Here is a 21376-nt window from a genome sequence, read left to right on the forward strand (position 1 = left end):
ACTTTCCCAAGGTCACACAGTGAAGAAATGGTAAAGCTAGTGTCTGAAGCAGACAAACCGCTTCCAAACCCAGCCCTGAATTCTACTACATACGCTACTTTATGATTCATCCCTGCTGTGTAGCAGATGTACAGTGCAGAAGAGCAACCACTAAACAGTCATTAATGAGATAATGCTTCTGACCATGTAAAAAATGTTTCATACAGACAAATACTAAAAGATATATGCAGTAATAATCATGATGTTGACAATAATTAATATGTATGTAATAGAATTTGTGGCTTTCTCTACTTCTCAATATTTAAAAATAACGTGACATTTTTCTAATGTTATTCCTATAACAGTAAAAAATTTTAAAGGCCATAATATAGGAAAAATGTTTAACATCCCAATGTTTGTGGTAATAACTCAGCTATAATGGATTCATTCGGTACATGCCAGATTAAATTAGACTCTTCAATAGGTGTTTGTTTAAAGTTTTTATGTATTTAAGTCAAAATAAGTAAGACAAATATGTATTCTAGGATGAAACAATATGCATTGTTCATGACAGTAGATAACGTCTTAAAGCTCTACCTTAAAGACTGTAAAATATCAGCCCAACTATTTCTTACCAAATGATACTCCATGGTCTCTCAATTGTTGGTCATGTTTCTTGGATAGATTATAGATACTCACTGCATAGTTTTTCAAAGCTTCTGCATAGTCTTGAATATTGAAAGGAATGATTTTAGAATCCACAAGCTCATATACCAGTGCTCCTCGTAACTGAGCCACAGAAAGTTGTTTTTTAAATGTGGGGTCATAAAATTTCTCTACCAAGTCAAATGTCTCATAAATTGTGTGGTATACTGGGTAGCTGCTGTACTTTTCTGTTTTCTAAAAAAAAAAAAAAAAAAAAAAAAAAATATGGAGGGAGGCAAGTATAAATAAACATTAAATACTCAAGTTACAATATTTTTAGTAAACATAAAAGTAACTATAGAAAAAAGGCAACCAGCCATGCGTGGTGGCTCACACCTGTAATCCTAACACTTTAGGAGGCTGAAGTGGGCCAAATGCCTGAGCTCAGGAGTTCAAGACCAGCCTGGGCAACATGGAGAAACCCCATCTCTACTAAAAATATGAAAAAAGAAAAAGAAAAAATACAATCATATAGCACCCTGAGTTTTATCACAATGAGGCAAAATGCTAATAACTAAAACACTGTAATAAAATATTCACTGATTTTTAAAATTTTCCCATATTTATTTTATAATGTATGTAACCTTCATTCAAAATGTTACACCTTGAATATTTTCCTTGTTGTATCTTCAATAAGTAAAATTAGGGAACACCATATTCAAATTGTACCTCAGCACAGTTCAAAGTTACCTGTCAATTGAGTAGTTAAAAAAAAAGGTTCTAGGCAGCTAAGCATGGAGCTCAGGGATGATTTATTTCAGTGTCTTCGCTTCCTTCCCAAGGAGTGTATATTTAATGTCATTTAAGCTTTATTACATAACTAAGAGTACCATTATGAATATGAATTATTACATAGTAGTATACTGTATAAATTTTTTTTGTTCTACAGTCTGCCTATTCTAATTTTAGTTTTTACCATTTGCTATCTTGTCGTAGGGCTATCGTTCTCACTGCTTTTAATATCACTAAAAAGCAATCCCTGTGTCAGTCCTTCTAATCTAAAGTGGTCTTAGAAAACAGATAACTTTGATCAAATTACAGAAGACAGAGTATAAAAGTGAACAGGCCTTGAAAAAGAGTTAAAACACATCTTTTATGTATTATATGTAATGAAAGTTTACTGAGTTTATCTCTCTATTTTGGGTTGAGTTGCTTTCATTTCTTTGTTCTTTGTTGTATTCTGAATAGTCAAATTTGCAAGATATACATATATATAATGAGCAAGCAAGATTTAGGTGTACTTCAATTATGATTTGAAAACTGATTAAAATCTATGACGAATCTGTCTGCTACTGTAATCTTCCATTTGGTTTATGAAATAATTTATAACATTGATGAGCAAACATGGGATATGTTGGTTATATTCAAGTACTTGCATATCATCAGGATGTCTGTGTGGCAGTGGTGCAAACCAGTCAGTGCAGAACAGAAAAGAGGATCAAGTTAAAAAGAGGAACTTGCTTTATTTCCCAACCAAGAATCCTTGACTCAGGTGACAGGCAGAAGTGGGAATATGAAGAGGAGCTACCAACAATAACGAATCTTACCCTAATACTTCTCTTGACCAAAATATGTTCTCCAACTGCATTTTTCCTCATGAAAATCACAGCAGAGCCTGCAAGACTATGCTAGAGAATGAGATTTTTCTGACAAATTAAGAAAAGGATGTCAACTACCTAGTACTGATAACCAGCTAAGTGTCTGGCATTACCTTGTGAATCACCATTTCTTTGATTTACCATAACAATGAAATGTTCACAAAATTATTCAAATTACTTCCTTGTCCATCTGCAAAGGGACATGCAGTCTATCTCTGTCCCTGGGACCTCTTCCCAGGCCACATCCACCAGGTATCTGGTGCCCAACAACTCAGTGACATTCCTCGCCAAAGGACTGTAGATGAAATGTCATATATTCAAACTGATAAAATGGCTTACCTTATTCTTAGTGTAACGGGCTCTGCCTGAAGCAATTCCAAGTCTCTGAAAATAAGCTTCAAAGTCACTTCCAGATCCCAGCTTACTGATTCTAAATGTAGAATGCAACACACACACACACACACACACACACACACACACACACACACACACACAGAGAGAGAGAGAGAAATACACACAGAAACAAGTAAATGATACAAAATTAAATAGATGGGACAAGGAATTCTGTCTCAAGAATAGCAAGAAATTACACGTTACATTTACAAGAACTTTAAAAAGTCAACCACCCTCAAGACATTTTTTCATAATATGGAAAATTGCTGTAAAATTAAAAGTAATGCTGAAAATTAAAAGTAATGGCAAAAATGGCAAATACTTTTGCACCAACCTATAATAAGAATTGGGTTGTGCCACCAAAGACTGCAGCCTGGTGATGATGCTTTCTATCATGTTTTCAGCATTTACATTTTTGTTTAGAGGGGAAAACAACAAAGACATGGGCCCTGCTCTCAGAGATTGTCATCCCAGCACTTTGTGAGGCCAAGGGGGGTAGGTCACAAGGTCAGGAGTTTGAGACCAGTCTGGCCAGTGTGGTGAAACCCTGTCTCTACTAAAAATACAAACATTAGCCGGGCTTGGTGGTGGGCAACTGTAGTCCCAGCTACTCAGGACGCTGAGGCAGGAGAATCGCTTGAACATGGGAGATGGAGGTTGCAGTGAGCCGAGATCACATCACCACACTCCAGCCTGGGCAATAGAGCAAGACTCCATCTCAAAATAAAAAAAAATAAAAGAAAAAGAAAATTGCCATTAAAAGGTCTACAATTAAAATCATAAAGAATCTATGCCTTATTTCATTTTAGAAATCTAATTATAATTTATTTGCATATGATTAAGAAACCTCTATTGTTCTATCACACATATATACATACATAAGATGTAAGACATGACAAATTTTTTGTAAAATAGTAGTAAGTCATGAAAGCAGAATATAAAATTGCATGTGCATTAAAAGCATAACTATATATTTCCAAATGATTAAATTAGTTTTTGAGACTGAGCTCTTCAATGTTTTAAAAATCACTTTAGTATTTTACTATTTTTGTTGAATTGGTATGTTAAACTTTTATAGTGGACCCACATTCAAACTTTCACAAGACCAATTTGAAATAAGGACTAAAGCTATAAACTGTTATTATTATTTGCTTGTAGACATTGAGTATCCCATATGAAATGCTTGGGACCAGAAGTATTTTGGATTTCAGATTTTTTTTCAGACTATGAATATTTACATATATGTAATGAGATATCTTGGCGATGGGGCCCAAGTCTACACTCAAAATTCATTTATGTTCCATATATATCTTATATCCATAGGCTGAACTTAATTTTATATAATATTTGAAGTAATTTTGTGCATGAAACAAAGTTTGTCTTAAGTACTATAATGTGTGGAATTTTCCACTTGTGACATCATGTTGGTGCTCAAAAAGTTTTGGATTTTGGACCACTTCAGATTTCAGATTTTTGAATTACAAATGCTCAATCTGTATTAGAAATGGCATTGCGGTAGAAAACAAATATATACTTTTTAGTACATAATGTTTAGAAAAAAGAAAACAAAATAAATTTAAGAAAGCTGCTGTAGCATGAGGCAAAAAATAATACTTATATAAATTCTAAATTAATCACAAAATTTAGTGGTAATTGATAATGCTTCTTAATAAATTTACAAGAAAATAATCCAGCACTTGTTTTCTAACTTCATTATCATCATCTGAAGTTATAGTATATATTAATACAGCTAATACATACCTAAATGAAATTTTATGCCAGAATGCCAACTAGTGGCTAATAATGCAGCAAAACTATTTGGACTAAAAAATTTGCAAAACTAGATCTATTTGTGCTCTAATATAGGCTGAAAGACTTCATGTGCTGGCTTACCAACAAAACAAAGACTGGATGGAGGCATTCTTTTTTTTTTTTTTTTTTAAATTTGAGATGGAGTTTCACTCCTGCCCAGGCTGCAGTGCAATGGTGCAGTCTCGGTTCAGCGCAACCTCTGCCTCCCAGGTTCAACCAGTTCTCCTGTCTCAGCCTCCTAAGTGACTGGGATTACAGGTGCCCGCCACCATGCCCAGCCAATTTTGTATTTTTATTAGAGACAGGGTTTCACCATGTAGGCCAGGCTGATCTTGAATGCCTGACCTTAGGTAATCCACTCACCTCAGCCTCCCAAAGTGCTGAGATTATAGGTGTGAGTCACCGCACCAGGCCAAGAATTCTTCATTATCTTTTCTGGACTCAAATTATTGTTGAGACATTTCAGAATTTCATGTTTGGAGAAACAGGAGGCAGAGGGGAATTTATAATTTATCCTACGGTAGGAAAGGTGCATACAAGTAACTTACCTAGGCAAGTTTTTATTTTCAGGTGAAGGGTCTTTTACCAACCAGCTTTCATACAGTGATTTACTCTCAAACCCACTATCAGGGCTGGGGATCTAGAAAGATAAATCAAATACTGGAAATCAGGGATAGAAACAACTATATTTATGCCAAAAGAAAACTCTATGTGATTTGTCATCAATTTCTACTTTTAATGACATGTACATACATATTTATATACAAGTATATATAAGTTCCTTTATAGAAAAATTATTTTTGCAAATGGCAAGAAATAAATCTAGCCCAAATTATTGTTCATTCATGATGCCTACCTGTGTTGGGAATTTTGTCATGTACCTAAGATGTAATTTCCTGCTTATTTTGGTGAACTTTTAAATAGCATTTAAAATTTTTACAACGTCATCATTTTAAGGTTTCGCAGCTTAGATTTCTGTTAGTGGGAATACATTGGAGAATACTTCAGATATAACATTTGCTTTTGTAAATTATTTTTGCCTAATAAGACCTACAAAGCAGTCTCAGAACAACAGAGGTGACATAATTTGAAGCTCATCTTAACCTTTAAGTCTAGGTTTTGCAGGGCAGGCAGGGGTTAGTGGGGGCATTAGTCTTTTAGGAAGTCTTACACAAAGTTAAAATTTTATGGAGTTTTTTTAAAAAGGTCTACATTACCTCAGATTACTACTTCGGAATTTTAAGAGCTCCTATGTTTGTGTGTATATATATAAACATTTTTATTTCTTTCATTAAAGTAAATTTACAAACTTATACTTACTTTCTATTTTGACACTCTTAAGTAGAGCAGGGCCATGTGATGAAAACATTGTGGGCTGTGGACTGTGGGGTCCAACTGGTCTATTTTAAATCTGGACTACTACACATATTGGTCTTATTTTATTTGCTTGTTTGTTTATAACCCTGATTTGCTCAAAAATAGATCCAAGGCAGACTCTCCTTAACTAACTGTGAAAGGATCATAACTTGGTGAATTGCTTCCTCTCTTTAAACCTTAGTCTTCTCACCTGTGAAAACAGGGATAACGGTACCTTTCTTAACATAAGCATCTGATATTTTCTCTGGCCTTTAGACAGAGTTGGTTATTCTAACTTCTGTGCCACTATTCTTAAAATGTTTTCTGTAGATATTTACTAAACTCTGAACTCAGAAGAGAAATGCAGAAAAAGAGAGATAGTTTCTACCCTATTGGACCTCACAATTAAATCTAATTGGGATACACACGCCAAATACAATTTTTAATACGAAATTATAATAAGCATTTGAAAATAAAATATCAAAGTGCTATACAGAGATGTGGATAGGGGATGGGAGATAAATGTGTCTCTAGGTAACGTCTTTCTGAGAAAATGGCAATTAAATTTAAGAGCATCTAATAAAGATGTTGGATACTGCCACGTGTTTTTGAACAATTTCCCTGTTTCAATCTCATCCCACTTATTTAGAGGCACAAATGTGTGTGTTTACTGATAACACAAGCCCACGTCAGCCTTCAAGTAGAAGGTAACAGTGGTAAATCTGCGTTCTTCCACAGAATAATGGTAGGGCTGGGAAGTGGTCACTTGCCCTTAGCTTAATATGAATGAGATGGTAGTTTTTCACTGCATATAGGATCCACAGCTTAGAAATAGCTTTGACACTGCACATCCTTCCCTACCAACACGCAGCAGCTGCAGAGATGTTCTGCTCATTTCTAGCCAGCTAACTGGGTTCTATTCTTCACTCTGCTCCTGCCAATTTACAATGGTTGAGAGAGATTCTGTTCCAGTTTCTGCATCCTGCTTGGATTGAATTCCCAGTAAAATCCTCTTCATTTTCTTAATCATACTGTCTCCATCTAGTACTAATCAGACATCACATCCCTTTGACCTAGGCAATCAATATTAGTTCCCCCCACCCCGAGAGTCAGGGTTTTGCTATGGCTTGCACTCCTGGACTCAGATGATCCTACTGCCTCAGTTGGAAATAGAGGCATGTGCCACTATACTCGGCAATGTCAGTCTTATCTCAGTTATATGCATTGCCAGAATTGACAGCCCTCCTCTTATATAGCAACACTTTGCCCCATTTATTGCTCCAACAGGCAGCTGCCTTTCTCTCTAAGCTCAGTCTTGTCTCTCATTCCTACCCTATCCTCACGTCATTAATATGGCTTGACTATTTGTGCTAATACGCACTAAAAATAAAATTGTAATAATCAGTTTATAGGAGAGTAAAAACAAGTCTCCTTTGTCTACTGGGTCTTAGTATGCCCATAGATAAGCATTTATCCTTGTACAAAGGGGCATAGACATCAACTTCTATCAACCACCAAATTCTTATCATTCCTGACATCAAGGGCAGGGATCATCTCTCTAGGACAGCATAAACCATAAACTCCTGTTCCAAAAAGTGTTCTCTCAGTAAAGATTTTCTTTTCAGCTGGCTTCTATATAAGATGCTTTTATGGAACATTTCAATGAAAGGATTAAAGACATTAGCTACCCAAGATGGTTAGAGCATTGTGATTAGGAAAATAAGAGGAGTTTCATTTGGAAAACTAGTTTTTAAAGACATTAACATAAAAAGAGATGGGTAAGATTAAGAAAGATTAGGAAATATTAATAGTACCCAGAGAGAAGTGATAGCTATTTCTTATTGTTATCTAAGGCTGACCCTGAAGCAAACATTCTGACAGGTCAATGAACTATTTAAATGATGCTCACAGATATTAAATGAGTCGAGTATAGAAGTTTTATAGATTCGGAGTGCTTTAGATTTTGGAGGTTTTTTAATATCTATAACTCATTTAATATTTATAAAATTATTATTTATAAATTACTGGGAGATTAGCAAGCTTGCAGAATTATTTCCCTTTTGCCTTTAGACTTGAAACTACTTAATGCATTCACTACACTGATATAAAACAATGAACAACTTTGTTAGAAATTCTTTAATGGTTTTTTCATAACAGATTTCTGAACTCCTTGGCCCATTTGTTATGCCCCATTTCTTACCATCTTTCCCACTATTGCCTTTTGCTTGGCAATGCTGAGCTATCTACAGATCAGGAAATATGTTCTTTCATACTTCCACATCTTTTTTAGATACTGTGTCCTCTGCTTAGAATACCCTCTCCCTTACTTCTACATCCCTTCATTTGACAGTCCAAGCATCAGTGATTCTGTAAACCTCTTATGCTCCTCACCTTCCACCAGCCACCCCAAGATTTCATATTCTCTATTCCCTAACTTTTCTCCATCATACATGGTATCAAATATTCTAGTGAACTCCAATTCCTCATTTACCAGTCTGTGTCCTCTATAGACTACGAAGTCTTCGAATTCAGTGACCTTGTCCTTTTATCACTATTGCTGCTATAATTCATTTTATAGAGCCTAACATATAGTGACCACTCAATGAATATTTGTTGAATGAGTGAATGAGTAGCTAAGACAGTTTTTGAACCCTAGGCCATTGTATTCCAGCTCAGTGTTCTTTCTGCTATATCAAATACCTCTACCAGATAAATACATATTGTAACTATTTACACAATTATTAATAAAGACTATTACTAGAACAAAGAAACTGGTGATACTGTCTTCTTAGTTATATCATATAGGTAAAGAGCATATTAAAGATTTTGTTTTGACTTGTTTATATGATTCAATCATTTTCTCTCACCAGCTTAAAACTACCATTCATTTAGGGGAGAACACATATTATTCATTTATCCATTCAAAAGAAAACATACGAAGACACATCTCCTAATATACCTCTTTTGTCAGTTCATACACTAATTGGTAAAGAAGAGGTGTACAGTCAACTCTGAGAGTATAATTGCCTGAAAAATAAATAAAACACAGAATATTATTTCATACTTCTAAATGAAATTCCATTTATGTTTAATTCTAAATTTATTTTCTAATTTTAAACAAGATATAATGATCTTCAAATCAAAGACTTCATTCCCAAGGAATAAAACCGGGTGGAAATAGTTCAGGAGCAAGAGAGGCTGCACCACATATGTGAATGGAAGAAGGTCTTGGTGGACTTCAGTTGCCAAGGCAGCAGCCCCCATAGTGATTTTAAGAGTCGTTCTTATGGCAGCATGTCTTAGGGGTACTTTGGCAAAGGAAGTGGTAAGGCCATAGCATTAGTTTTTTACTTGTTTAATTCTATGCGATAGTATATACCAAGACATTAGACAAAACCATGTAATTATTATGTTCTGACATTAATTTAAAAATAATTACAATGCAATGAAACCCTAGAGACAGAAATCTCATGTCAGATTCAAAAGGAGTTTGCAGTTCAAAAGGAGTAAGTACAATTACTTCAATTTTTTTGTACAACAAATACAGGAAATATTTCTAGACAAAATATCTGTAAAATCTTTCTTCTGAACTATTTCAGCCAAATTCCATTAATATGTCCATAGTGAAAAATATGTGGTTAATATTAGAGTTTTAAGTAGTAATTTAATATAGGCAAATGGTAAATATATTAAAGAAGTTAAAAGCAATAGCTTAGTTATGAATCATATCAGTTCATATGAATCCTAATTATTTTCTCTGTGGTAAAATGAAAAAGGTATTACTGAGGCATCTCATAGGAAGCGGATATCTGAGGTGATTAATAAGTTAGAATTTATAGGCTTAATGGATGGTCTACTACTCAATAATAAATAAAAATTACTTGAAATAAAAGTTACTTTATGAAAATTTTACTATAAATTGAAATAAAATTTACCTTCTATAGATGAATCTGAGTTGATATAAGCAATGCTTCTCTCCTGGAGTATTTTGGCATTCTCCTGTAGTTGAAGCAAAGTTGTTACTTAATTCACATTACTTACAATTGCGAAAACAAACAAAATAAGCAAATTAATTTTGTGGAAAAGTGGTTTATAAATACCATTCAGAATTAAATATCTATATCTGCCTGTGACCATAATTTCCAAAAAAATGCAGAAAATCAGTTGGTTAACAACAATTATGCAATTAATAAGAGAAATAAGGATACTATGAAGCAACAGCCACTGTTTATAGCAAAAGCAGAGAGCCCTCAGGGAAAAAAATATTTTCAAAGTGCGGCTCCTTGATTCCCTGAATCAGAATATGTAGGGATATGGCTCCCACATTCTAGGGCCCCGCCGTAGATCTACTGAATCAGAACTGCTACAAGTGAGGCCTGGAAATTTGTTATTTTAAAATTATTTTTTATTTTTTATGAGACACAGTCTTACTCTGTTGCCCAGGCTGGAGTGCAGTGGCATGATCTCAGCTCACTTCAACCTCTGCCTTTCGTTCAAGTGATTCTCCTGCCTCAGCCTCGCGAGTAGCCAGGACTACAGGCACGTGCCACCTACATCCAGCTAATTTTTGTATTTTTAGTAGAGACGCGATTTCACCATGTTACCTAGGCTGGTCTCCTGACCTCAAGTGATCCACCCATCCTGGCCTCCCAAAGTGCTAAGATGACAAGCGTGAGTCACTGTGCCCAACCAAACATCTGTGTTTTCTAATGGATATAACTAGCAATTGATTCTTATATACCCTGAAGTTTGAGATCCATTTAGAGTGTATACTCAAGTAAATTTATCATTTCAAAAGTGAGAAATAGAAAATTTCCCTTTGTTTATATTTACTATGTATATGGAGAAGTGAAAGAATAAAAAAGACAAAAAATTAGAGAGGAGGCACACATAAAGACAAAACAAGACACACACACACACATGCACGCACGCACACACACACAGACGGATCCAAGAAAGATAAAGCAAGACTAATTCACTTACACACAGATGGGAACATGCTGAGAGAGCCCTTCACCTCTGTCTCTCTAGCTTTTTAGCTTTCTAAAATATGTTACAGTAAAAACATTTAAATCTGTGTGTGTTATGGCAAAAATAAAAATGTCACCTCTTCGCACTTGCTTGCATCAGCCAGGTGATAGTTGACTCAATTAAAGAGAAATATAAAATCAAAGGTTCTATTATAACAGATTCATAGTGGAAATAAAGAAAATTCCCTATGTATATTTAAAGAAGGTAAATATGCTGATGAATATAATCAAGAACCTGGCAAAAAACTGGAAACTATTGAAATTGTCTTTTAATGCACATGTTTATAAACCAAAGTAAAGCATGTTTATTATTTTATATATTAGATTTATGTTCAGCTGCTGAAATTTAAAAAACAGAAACACAATTACACATTTTCAAAAGCCAATGACCTTCACCCACCACAGGAACAGGAGGAAAAAACCTGAATTAATAAAATTTGATTCATCAAATTAATGTTATAGTTTCAAAATGCATATTAATAATATCAATGTAAAAATAACAATTCACAGTATTAATGTAATCAACAAAGGATTTAAGCTAATGTAAGAGAAAATGAATTAGGAGGAAAGCATTTTTAAAACTAAACACAGTGGCAAGACAAGTATGCCATATTTTAAAGTAGCTCTATAAAATCTGGACTTTATATGATAAACAGCAGATGTTGGAGGGAAGGTTAAGTACTTACACAGTGCACCTACCGAGAAATAGCACTGGACCCAGCAATCCCATTACTGGGTATATAACTAAAGGAATATACCATTTTGTTATACCAAAGGAATGTATCATTTTATCATAAAGACACATACACATGTATGTTCACTGCAGCACTATTCATAACAGCAAAGACATGAATTCAACTTAAATGTCCATCAGTGATTGACCTGATAAAGAAAATGTGTTACATATACACCTTGGAATACTACACAGTCATTAAAAGAATGATACTATGCTTTTCTCAGGGATATGCATGGAGTTGAAGACCATTATCCTCGGCAAGCCAATGCAGAAAGAGAAAAGTAAGTATCACATGTTCTCACTTATAAGTGGGACCTAAATACATGGAGACATAGAGGGGAAAAACACACACTGGAGACTTTCAAAGGGTGGAAGGTGGGAGAAAGGAGAGGGTCAGGACAAATAACTAGTGGGTACTGGGCTTAAAATAAAACTGGGTGATGAAATTGTCTTTCACTAGTAATATCACTATATTAGTTTCATAGAATCTCAAAAATTACTACATTTGAGTTATAGGTTTAACATTTCAAACTAGGTTTTTCCAAATCCTCTCTTCACCTAGTTTTTAACCTAGTTTTTCCAATAATTTTCAAAATGCTATACATGTGAAAAACTAGGTGAAGTTAAGGTAGAGGTAAAGATGAAGAGAGAAGGGAGCCAACATTTATTGATCACTTAACGCGTGGGTTAAATCAGTTAAAATGGATAAATCACATAGCTACTGTAAGACTCAACAGAATTATTATTACAATTATTATTCTTATTAATACATGATAACATTCTTCTAGAAGAGATGTGATCACAAATTATGTGTTTATGGAGCTTAGTCTTGTAGATAGAGTAAAAGTTTACCACTGGGTCAAGGCAGGCAGGAAATGCCAACTGAACAGATCAGCTCGTGCAGAGTTGTTGAACAGTATGGTAAATCCCCACGACACAGTTTACCTGTGTAACATACCTGCACTTGTACCCCTGAACTTAAAATAAAAGTTTTTTTAAAAGTATATGCTTATCTTTTACAATTAAGAACTTAGAGATTACTTTACAGAGAGACTAAAGGAAGAAGATGAAAGAAAAGGGGCCTGGGAGAGACCCTTAAATATAAATAATTAAGAGCTAGTGACAAATGACAATCAATCGTATCTGAAGAAAATAAACCCCACCTCTGAAGTTGTAAAGCAGACCAATTTATTAAAGTAATTCAATTCACAGAATTATTACTTTATACTTAACAATAAAGCACCTATCTGTTGCAAATGCTAAAGTACACTTACGGTTGCCATTTTACATGGAATCTGTAAATGTGAAAATATCATCAACATATGGCCATCTTAATAGAACATCTTTCATTTTGTCAGATGGAAGAAGTATAAAGAAACTTCAAAAACTTAAAAATTAGCTCCAAGCATCTTTATCAGTTTTTAGATAATTCCCTTATCAAAAACATTTTGCCGATTTTTATTACTTTCTGAGCTTACTGATTTTACTTATTTTTTATAAAACAAATACAAATGGCAACTATAATATTTTGACAAGAGACAATAAGTTTGTTTGTAGTCCAGTAATAAGAGGTTACTGCCAAACTGATGTCAAAGTAAAAACAAACCATTTCTTAAATTCTCTTGAGTCATTCTCAAAACCAAAACTATATTAGGTAATGGAATGTATTTTTAATCATCCTGGGATATATGTGTGTGTGTGTGTGTGTGTGTGTGTGTGTGTGTGTGTGTGTGTGTATGTGTGTGTGTGTGTGTGTGTGTGTGTGTGTATTTATATATATATACATGGTCCCTGTTGACCAAGAAAATAATAAGAACCTTCTTTGTCTTATTTACCTCAGCCCATTCTGTGGAACCCAGAAGTCCAAATTCTTCTGCATCCCAGCTGGCAAAAATGATAGTTCTTCTAGGTCTCCAGCCTGTAAGTATTGTCAACACACATGGTTAGGTACAGCTGCCTAAAAATAAAAGAAAATTAAGTAAGTCACTTTTTGCCATCACCTAGAAAAGAAAAGTTGTTTACCTTTACTCATCAGTTTTCCAAAACTCCGGACAATTTCTTGCAAAACAGCAACCCCACTGGTTGGGTCAATAGCTCCAAATACCCAGGCATCCCGGTGACCTCCCAGAATAACATACCTGTCTGGAAAATAGTATATTTAAAAAAAAAACCTACAACCTTGAATACATTATAAATATTTGTAATTCATGTTTTTAAATAAACATCCTCTTGCTTGAGTTTTCTGTATAAAAGACAAGAAACACTATAAAGTCTTTTTTAGAGTTGTGCAATTTTCCCCAAAATTTAGTACTTTCAAATCAGCCAAAAAAAAAAAAAAAACCCACATCAATTGCTGACTACAATTTATCTTTACTTACTCTTTAATTTTTGTAAAAACAAAATGTTTTTAAAAAATTATCTGACTCACCAGGTTCCATAGATCCTCTGATAGTCCCAATTACATTGTAAATCCTTGTAATTTTATTGATGTTATGAACATGCATTCTAACCTTCCTAGAATTTGAAAAGGAATGAATTACCTACCACAGTGAATTATGTCGAGTTTTTTACCGTGTTTTATTACAAAAAAACTATTTTCGTAATACTGCTTTATTATGATGAAAAGCTGTGCAATAACATCCTACCACCTAAATTCAGTAATTGTTGACACTGTTGAACCATTTGCAAGTAAAGTACAGACATTATGCAAATTTACTTCTAAGCACCTAAGCATGCACCTTGAAGTCAAATTGTAAAAGCTGTTTTGTATTATTTTCTCATAGCTATATTACTTATTTGAAATTAAAAAGATTTCATTATTCAAAATATCTTAGATATTTATTCCAAATTTTAAAAATAAACCTTACAGAAACAAATAAGACAGTCCATTACGTAATAAAGAAAAAAAGTATAAGCATTTTATTTGAATATATCTATTTATATTAAATTCCAGATTCAGTAATTGTCTCCATGATTTTGGAAATGGTATGTAAGTTTAAGAGCTGGCTTAGTGTCACCTACAAAAAACAGAAAATTCTGTTGTTAAATGAGAATTTGGGAAGCTCCTGCTAAAATACACAACTACATAATGACATGTTTCTAGGCCATCCTTGTTGATTCTGATTTGGGTCAGTCTTTTAATATTCATTCATGAGTTACAATCAGCCAAATTAGAAAACTAGAGAAAATACAATCAAGCTCAGCCAGACAGAAAAAAAAAAACTGTTACTCACATTTTATGAATTTAAAATGACATGGGAAATTGCTACTTTCCCCAAGGGAACAAAATTAATCTTCATTTATTCGAAGGGTAGGGAAATCTCAGTTGTTTCTAGTTTGTAATCATTTTTTAATGGAATAATGAATGAGCTGTCCAAACTTGTATATTGTTAAGAACAAATTCTGGCTTCCCCCACCCCACCAAAATATACTCTGCTTCTGGTCTTTAATCCAGTGCAATATTGAACTAAAAGTACCTCAGAGTAAAACTAATCGATGGGTATTCTCGTTTTTCATTTTAAGGCATTAAGTACATGATTTCTTTTTGCTAGCAACAGATAAAAATTAATAACAGAAAAGCGGAAATATTGTTTAGCATGTGTCTCTAAAAATATAAGCCTTGGATACATGATTAGTAAGAAACCCAAATTCGTTGGTGTTGTGTCATTAAATTAAGAAAATTAAGTAAAGAAAAATGCAACGTATGAGGAAGGAAAAATTGATATTAGCCTGAAGAAAAAACATAGGCTATCTGCTAAGATTCTCAAAGTGGCACACTCACATCTTTAATCCTATGTCTTGTGCGTTTTTAGTATTTTTGAGCTCCAGAAGAATATTTATTTGCCATTTTATTACTTCAAACTCATCATGCTTCAAATAAACTGAACTCTAGAATGCAGGCTCCACAGAGAGGAGATTTTTGCCTGCTTTGTTCACTGCTGAATCCCCAGAACCCAGAATGGTGTCTATGGTATAGGAAATGCTCAATAAATATTCACAAAATAAATGAATATGATCCTGTAAAGAAAACTGGAAAAAACTTTGGCTCATCCTTTATTGTCACCTCTACCTGTCAGTATCCTTAACTAGACTATTTTACAGCTCTGTAGACAAAGAAGTTAACTTGTAGAAACATGATAGTAATGCAAATAATTCAAATCCACTGAAATGCACAATCTGTCTAGTAAAGGTTTGCATTCCTTTCCTCATCGTGGGAGATTTGTGGGGGTTCCACTTAGAGGTACAATGGATTCATTTTGCAGAACCAGGTACGGGCAGCTTAAACCCATTCTTCGGATCTTCTTTTGGCTCTCACACATAAATTCTAAGCAACAGTAGAAATTTAACTTTGCTGATACTCTGTATCTCTAGCTTTTATTTTTTCGCTATTGATTTTGTGTTTTATGTTTCTGCTCTGCTTAGGGCAGATTAAGTTATTCCTCACTGGTGGCAGCAATGATTGGGAATTTGCCCTTATGTCTTGTCATTTGATAATATCGGTAAATGAATTAATGGATTATCAAGATTTCTGTGAGGTAAGACGTGAGGGAAACTAGTTTTTAGTTTTGTGGTTGTTTGTGTATTTGTCCACTTCGAGTTAAAACCAATAGAGAATTCTGTGCTCACAGTGAAGGAACACAGGTTTTATATCTAGACCTAGGAATGTTTATGATTTTGAGTTTACTCTTTGTGACTAAACTTGTAGAACTGAAGTTATATGTTTTCCCTGTCTGTATGTTTCTGTTTGTAAATCAAAAGGCCTTTACCTTTCATTGAGTAAGTTATGTTTTCCTTCCTCTGGAGGATATACACAAATTAGAGAATATAGTCTCTTAAATTAAAAGAATACTGTTCTGATTGAATTTTAGAGATAAATAAACACATATAAATCAAACATTTCTAAACTTATTATAAAAAAAGGAAATTGGACTTCTAATACTTTAAACTTTCTGGAATAAGAGAAATCCTACAGAAACTACAAAAATATTCTGAGAATTCAAATTCACATAGTTAGGGTAAACTGTTAGCAAACAAGACTGATTTAATAATTTTGGTTTAATAAAAGCAGCCATATGATTCATCAGTACTACATTTCCCTCTCCTACCACATTTCAGGCAAATCAAACTTCTTAAAGTTCTGATCATGCTGTGCTATTCAACAACCCTGTACAAGCTGACTTCTCTAGCTGGCATTTCCCGCCTGACTTGACCCAGTGGTAAACTTTTACTCTTTCTGTAAGAATAAGTTCGATAACACACAATTTGTGATCACATCTCTTCTAGAAGAGTGTTATCAAGTATTAATAATAATAATAATTGTAATAACAATTCTATTCAGCCTTACAGTACCTATGTGATCTGCCCATTTTAATTCATTAAACCCACACAGTAAGTGATCAACAAATGTTGGCTCCCTTCTCTCTTCCTCTTTATCTCTCCCTTCCTCTTTATCTCTCCCTTAGCTTCACCTAGTTTTTCACATGTTTAGCATTTTGAAAGTTATTTGAAAAACTATTTTAAAAACTAGGTGAAGAGAGAATTTTGAAAAACCTAGTTTGAAATGTTAAACCTATAACTCAAATGTAATTTGTAGAAATTTTTGAGACTCTATGAAACTAATATTGCAATATTACTAGTGAAAGAATTCAATTTTTCATTTAGTAAGTACTTTTTAAATAATGTAAAATGATCAGTTGTTTAGTAGTGAAAATGAGAAAAACAGATAAGCAAAATGTACCTAGTAGAATAGTTATCTCAACATGTTTTCATTAAAAATATAAAATTTTTTCAGACTATTAAAGTAATGCCAAATTACCTGAAAGAATGACTCCCTGTAAAGCCAGGTCCGATACTATAACTCACATTAAGGGCTCCCTTCCAGCTGTCATCTGGTGGAGCGATTCCTCCCAAGTGGCTGTCAAAATAAAATGAAAATGGCAGAAAACGTCTGAGTATCACAGTTTCTAAGGATAAATTATAAAGTTTGATGACAATATTTTATTCATATATATAAGAATTATTTGTCATTTACTAAGTGCCAGGTACCGTCAAAAATCTCTCCCCTTGTGGAGTTCATATTCTAGTGAGAGAGTCATACTAAAATCAGTAAGTACAATACATAATATGTTAGTGATATGAACAAAGAAAAAAAATAAAATAGTGATGGCAAATGGCAAGCCCATCTCCTTATGTTTGACCTTAATTATGTGGGAACTTACTGAATCCAAGAAATCTTAAATATAGAAAATAAATGGCTGCATTAACGAGAAAAAATTAATTTGTAAATAAGCTGCTGATTACACAGTAGGCACTCACACAATTATTAAGTTATAATACTCATTTAAAAAATGAGAGTTGGGAGATATGTAAAGAAACATCTATTATAGAATACAATAATTGTTTGCTATATTCTAAATATGGTGCTATTTTATACATATGATCTCATAATAATTCTATCAAGGAGAAATAGTTACTAGCCTCATCTTACAAATAAAGAAATTGAGTCAGAGAAAGTTTAAGTAACTCATCCAAGGTCATGCCTCTGGTAAGTGGGGCATATTGTCATATTCTTATACTGCACCTCGAGTAAAAATATCTAATTAATACCTATGAAAATTCAATTGCTTGAGAAATCTCCAATCAGAATTATCTTTGGACATAGTTTGGTATTTAAGAATTTCATTTGTAGCAAACAGAGCAGTATTTTAGTTTTATTTCTTAGTCACTAAACTGACTACTTTTCTAAAATAAAAATTACAGCTTACTCTGTTATTCCTACTTCAGCACTTATTTAGTTATAAAACTTTATGTTTAACATAAGAATGCCATATAAGTTTCTGATGAGAAAACTGACAACTAGTGAAAAATACCTTAATCATATATCCAACAAGAAAACTATACCGTAATAATATTTCTGCATCATTATATCCAATGGGATGTATAGGTATTTTGGGGATTCCTACTCCTTCTTCAACATCAAGTCTGAAAGTGTATTCTAAAACATCAAATGCATAAATGAAAACAATTTAAAAATCTGAGCGAGAGATATACAGGAATATTTTGCATTACTATTGCAGATTTCCTATTCATTTGCAATTATGCCAAAATTAAAAGTTCCCCCAAAGTCAAACAATTGTTTTACTTAATACATTCTATTTAATAAATCATTTACATTTTAAGGTAGAGATGATCGTTTCCCAAAGTTGTTTCGACATTTCACATAATTCTCTTGATGTTTACAAGAATATTTTAGTTCCTCAAGGATCTCCTGAATCCTTCTTAGAGAAACTTTATTAACCAGATGCTTAGAAAGTGTGTTCCAGATTCTGAAACTATAAATAAATGGGGGGAAAAAAAAAACAAGGGAACATATGCACTCTTGGTAATAAATGAGAAACACTGTATTCAAATAGTAATGTAATATATTATTATTCGAGGAAGATTGAAAAATATTGCCAACCTTAAAACCTCATTGGAATTGCGGTTTTTAGACAGTGTTAAAGGGACCAAATTTACCTTCATGCTTGAAACACCTTATTTTTTATTCTTCTTATTTTATGTAAATGAAAACACTTTAAAAATAATAAAATGTATAAAACAATAGTTCTATCATGAGATTTTTATTAAAGTAGCTTCACAAGACAACTGATGCTGAAACAAAAATTTTAACAATATAATTACACAGTCAGTCAGTAAGTATATAAGACTTTAATAACACTACTAACTTGACCTAGTTGACATTTATAGAATACTGCAACCAAAAACCGAACACACATTCTTTTCAAGTGCGTATAGAATATATTAGATAGACCATATTCTTGGCCATAAAACACGTATCAGTAAACAGAAAAATCATACAAAGTATGTTTTCTGACCTAAATGGAATAAAATTAGAAATCAATGTTAGAATGATACCTAGAACATCCTCAAATATTTTAAAACATTTATAAATAAATCATGGATCAAAGTAGAAGTGAAAAGCGAAACAGAAAGTATTTGGAACCAAATAAAAATAAAAACACTAAGCCTAGGCAACATAGCAAGACCTATCTCTAAAAATAAAGATTAAAAAATTAGCTGAGTGTGGTAGCACATGTCTATAGTTCCAGCTACTTGGGATGCTGGGGCAGGAGAATCACTTGAGCCTGGGAGTTTGTGATTACAGTGAGCTATGGTTAGACCACTGCACTCCAGCCTGGGTGACAAAGTGGAATCCTTGTCTCCAAAATAAAATAAAACCACAATAAATTAAAATCTGTAGGATGAAAATGAAAACAAAAAAAAAAAAAGAAAAGGAAAAAAAAATCTGTAGGATGGAGCTCACGTAGTGCTTACAGAGAGAGATATAGCACTAAATAATCCATATGAGGAAAAAAGTTATGCTTCCGACAAATGACATCAGATTCCACTTTCAGAAACTAGAAAAAGAACAAACAAAGGCCAAAATAAGCAGGAGAAAAGACGTGATAAATATCACAGCAGAAATCTAAGAAATAGAAACTGGCTGGGTTCCTGGTGGCTCATGTGTGTAATCCCAGCACTTTGGGAGGCCAAGGCAGGGAGACTGCTTGAGTCCAGGAGTTTGAGACCAGCCTGCATGGCGGAGCAAGACCCATGTCCATTAACTTTAAAAAAAGAAACAGGAAACAAAAAGAATAGTAATGATAATCAATGAAACCCAAAGCTAGTTATCTGAGATCAATCAAAGTAACAAACTTCCAACAAGACCGATCAGGACAAAAGGAGAAGAGTGAATTGCTAAGAATGATGAACGAATCCATCAAGAATGAAGGAGAGAGTATCACTCTAGTACCTGCAGACGGAAGAAGTGTAAGAAAATATTATAAGCCACACTATGCTCATAAATTAACAACTTAGATGAAATGGACAAAAATCTTTGAAAAATGCAAACTACCAAAGCTCACTTGAGAATAAACAGATAACCTGCATAGCCATACACACACACACACACACACACGCACACACATGCGCACAGGTGCACACACACGCGCGCACACACACGCACACACACGCGCGCGCGCACACGCACGCGCACACACACACACACACACACACACACACACAAAAGAAATTCAATTTGTAGTGAAAAACAGTTCTACATGAAAAACTTCAAGCCCAAATAGACTCCTGGGGAATTCTACCAAACATTTAAAGATAACATTGAACCCATTCTTTATAAACTCTTGCAGAAAAGTGAAGATTAAATGGTTTCCAACTCATTCTAAGAGGCCAGCATTTCTGTGATACCAAATGACATAGAGACATTGCAAGAAACTAAATCTATTAGTTAATATCCCTTATAACCATAGAAAGAAACACACTTAAGAAAAATATATCAAAAGTTCAAAAAATATAAAAGGATAATACATTGCTACCAAACAGGTTTTAGGATGAGAGGGTTGGATTAACATTAAATACAATCATGTAATTTAACAAAAGTAAATAATAACATATGATCATCTTCACGTACATAGAAAAAGCATTTGGCAAAATCCAATAACTATTCCTAATGAAACCCCTCAGTATATCAGGATAGAAGTAAACTTCCTCAGTGTGACAAAAGGAATCTGTTAAAAAACCAGAGCTAGCATAATATTTAACAGAGAAAGACTGGATACTTTCCCAGTTGAAACGAATAAAACAAAGATGTCTGCTGTAACAACTTCTATTCAACATTGTGCTGGAGTACCTCTATAAATTGTACGTGAAAAGAAAGAAAGAAGAAAACATTTTCTGGGGTTCCAGCC

The 21376-nt window shown here is 33.6% G+C and overlaps 1 protein-coding gene across 4 annotated transcripts in view; it reads right to left on the reverse strand.

The window, feature by feature from the left end:
- Window positions 1-21376, reverse strand: part of NAALAD2 (N-acetylated alpha-linked acidic dipeptidase 2) — a 115780-nt gene that overhangs the window by 12716 nt on the left and 81688 nt on the right. For all 4 annotated transcript variants that reach the window (XM_074400348.1, XM_010352277.3, XM_074400347.1 and 1 more), the window contains 10 exons: window positions 18510-18603; window positions 17425-17523; window positions 14038-14123; window positions 13632-13751; window positions 13445-13527; window positions 9779-9842; window positions 8803-8870; window positions 5036-5127; window positions 2622-2712; window positions 615-879 (listed from right to left, as the gene is read on the reverse strand). In XM_074400348.1, coding sequence (XP_074256449.1) covers window positions 615-879; window positions 2622-2712; window positions 5036-5127; window positions 8803-8870; window positions 9779-9842; window positions 13445-13527; window positions 13632-13751; window positions 14038-14123; window positions 17425-17523; window positions 18510-18603 — 1062 coding nt within the window. The remainder of the gene's footprint in view (window positions 1-614; window positions 880-2621; window positions 2713-5035; window positions 5128-8802; window positions 8871-9778; window positions 9843-13444; window positions 13528-13631; window positions 13752-14037; window positions 14124-17424; window positions 17524-18509; window positions 18604-21376) is intronic.

The sequence above is a fragment of the Saimiri boliviensis genome, chromosome 6, assembly GCF_048565385.1.
Source record: "Saimiri boliviensis isolate mSaiBol1 chromosome 6, mSaiBol1.pri, whole genome shotgun sequence".
NCBI classification, from domain to species: domain Eukaryota; kingdom Metazoa; phylum Chordata; class Mammalia; order Primates; family Cebidae; genus Saimiri; species Saimiri boliviensis.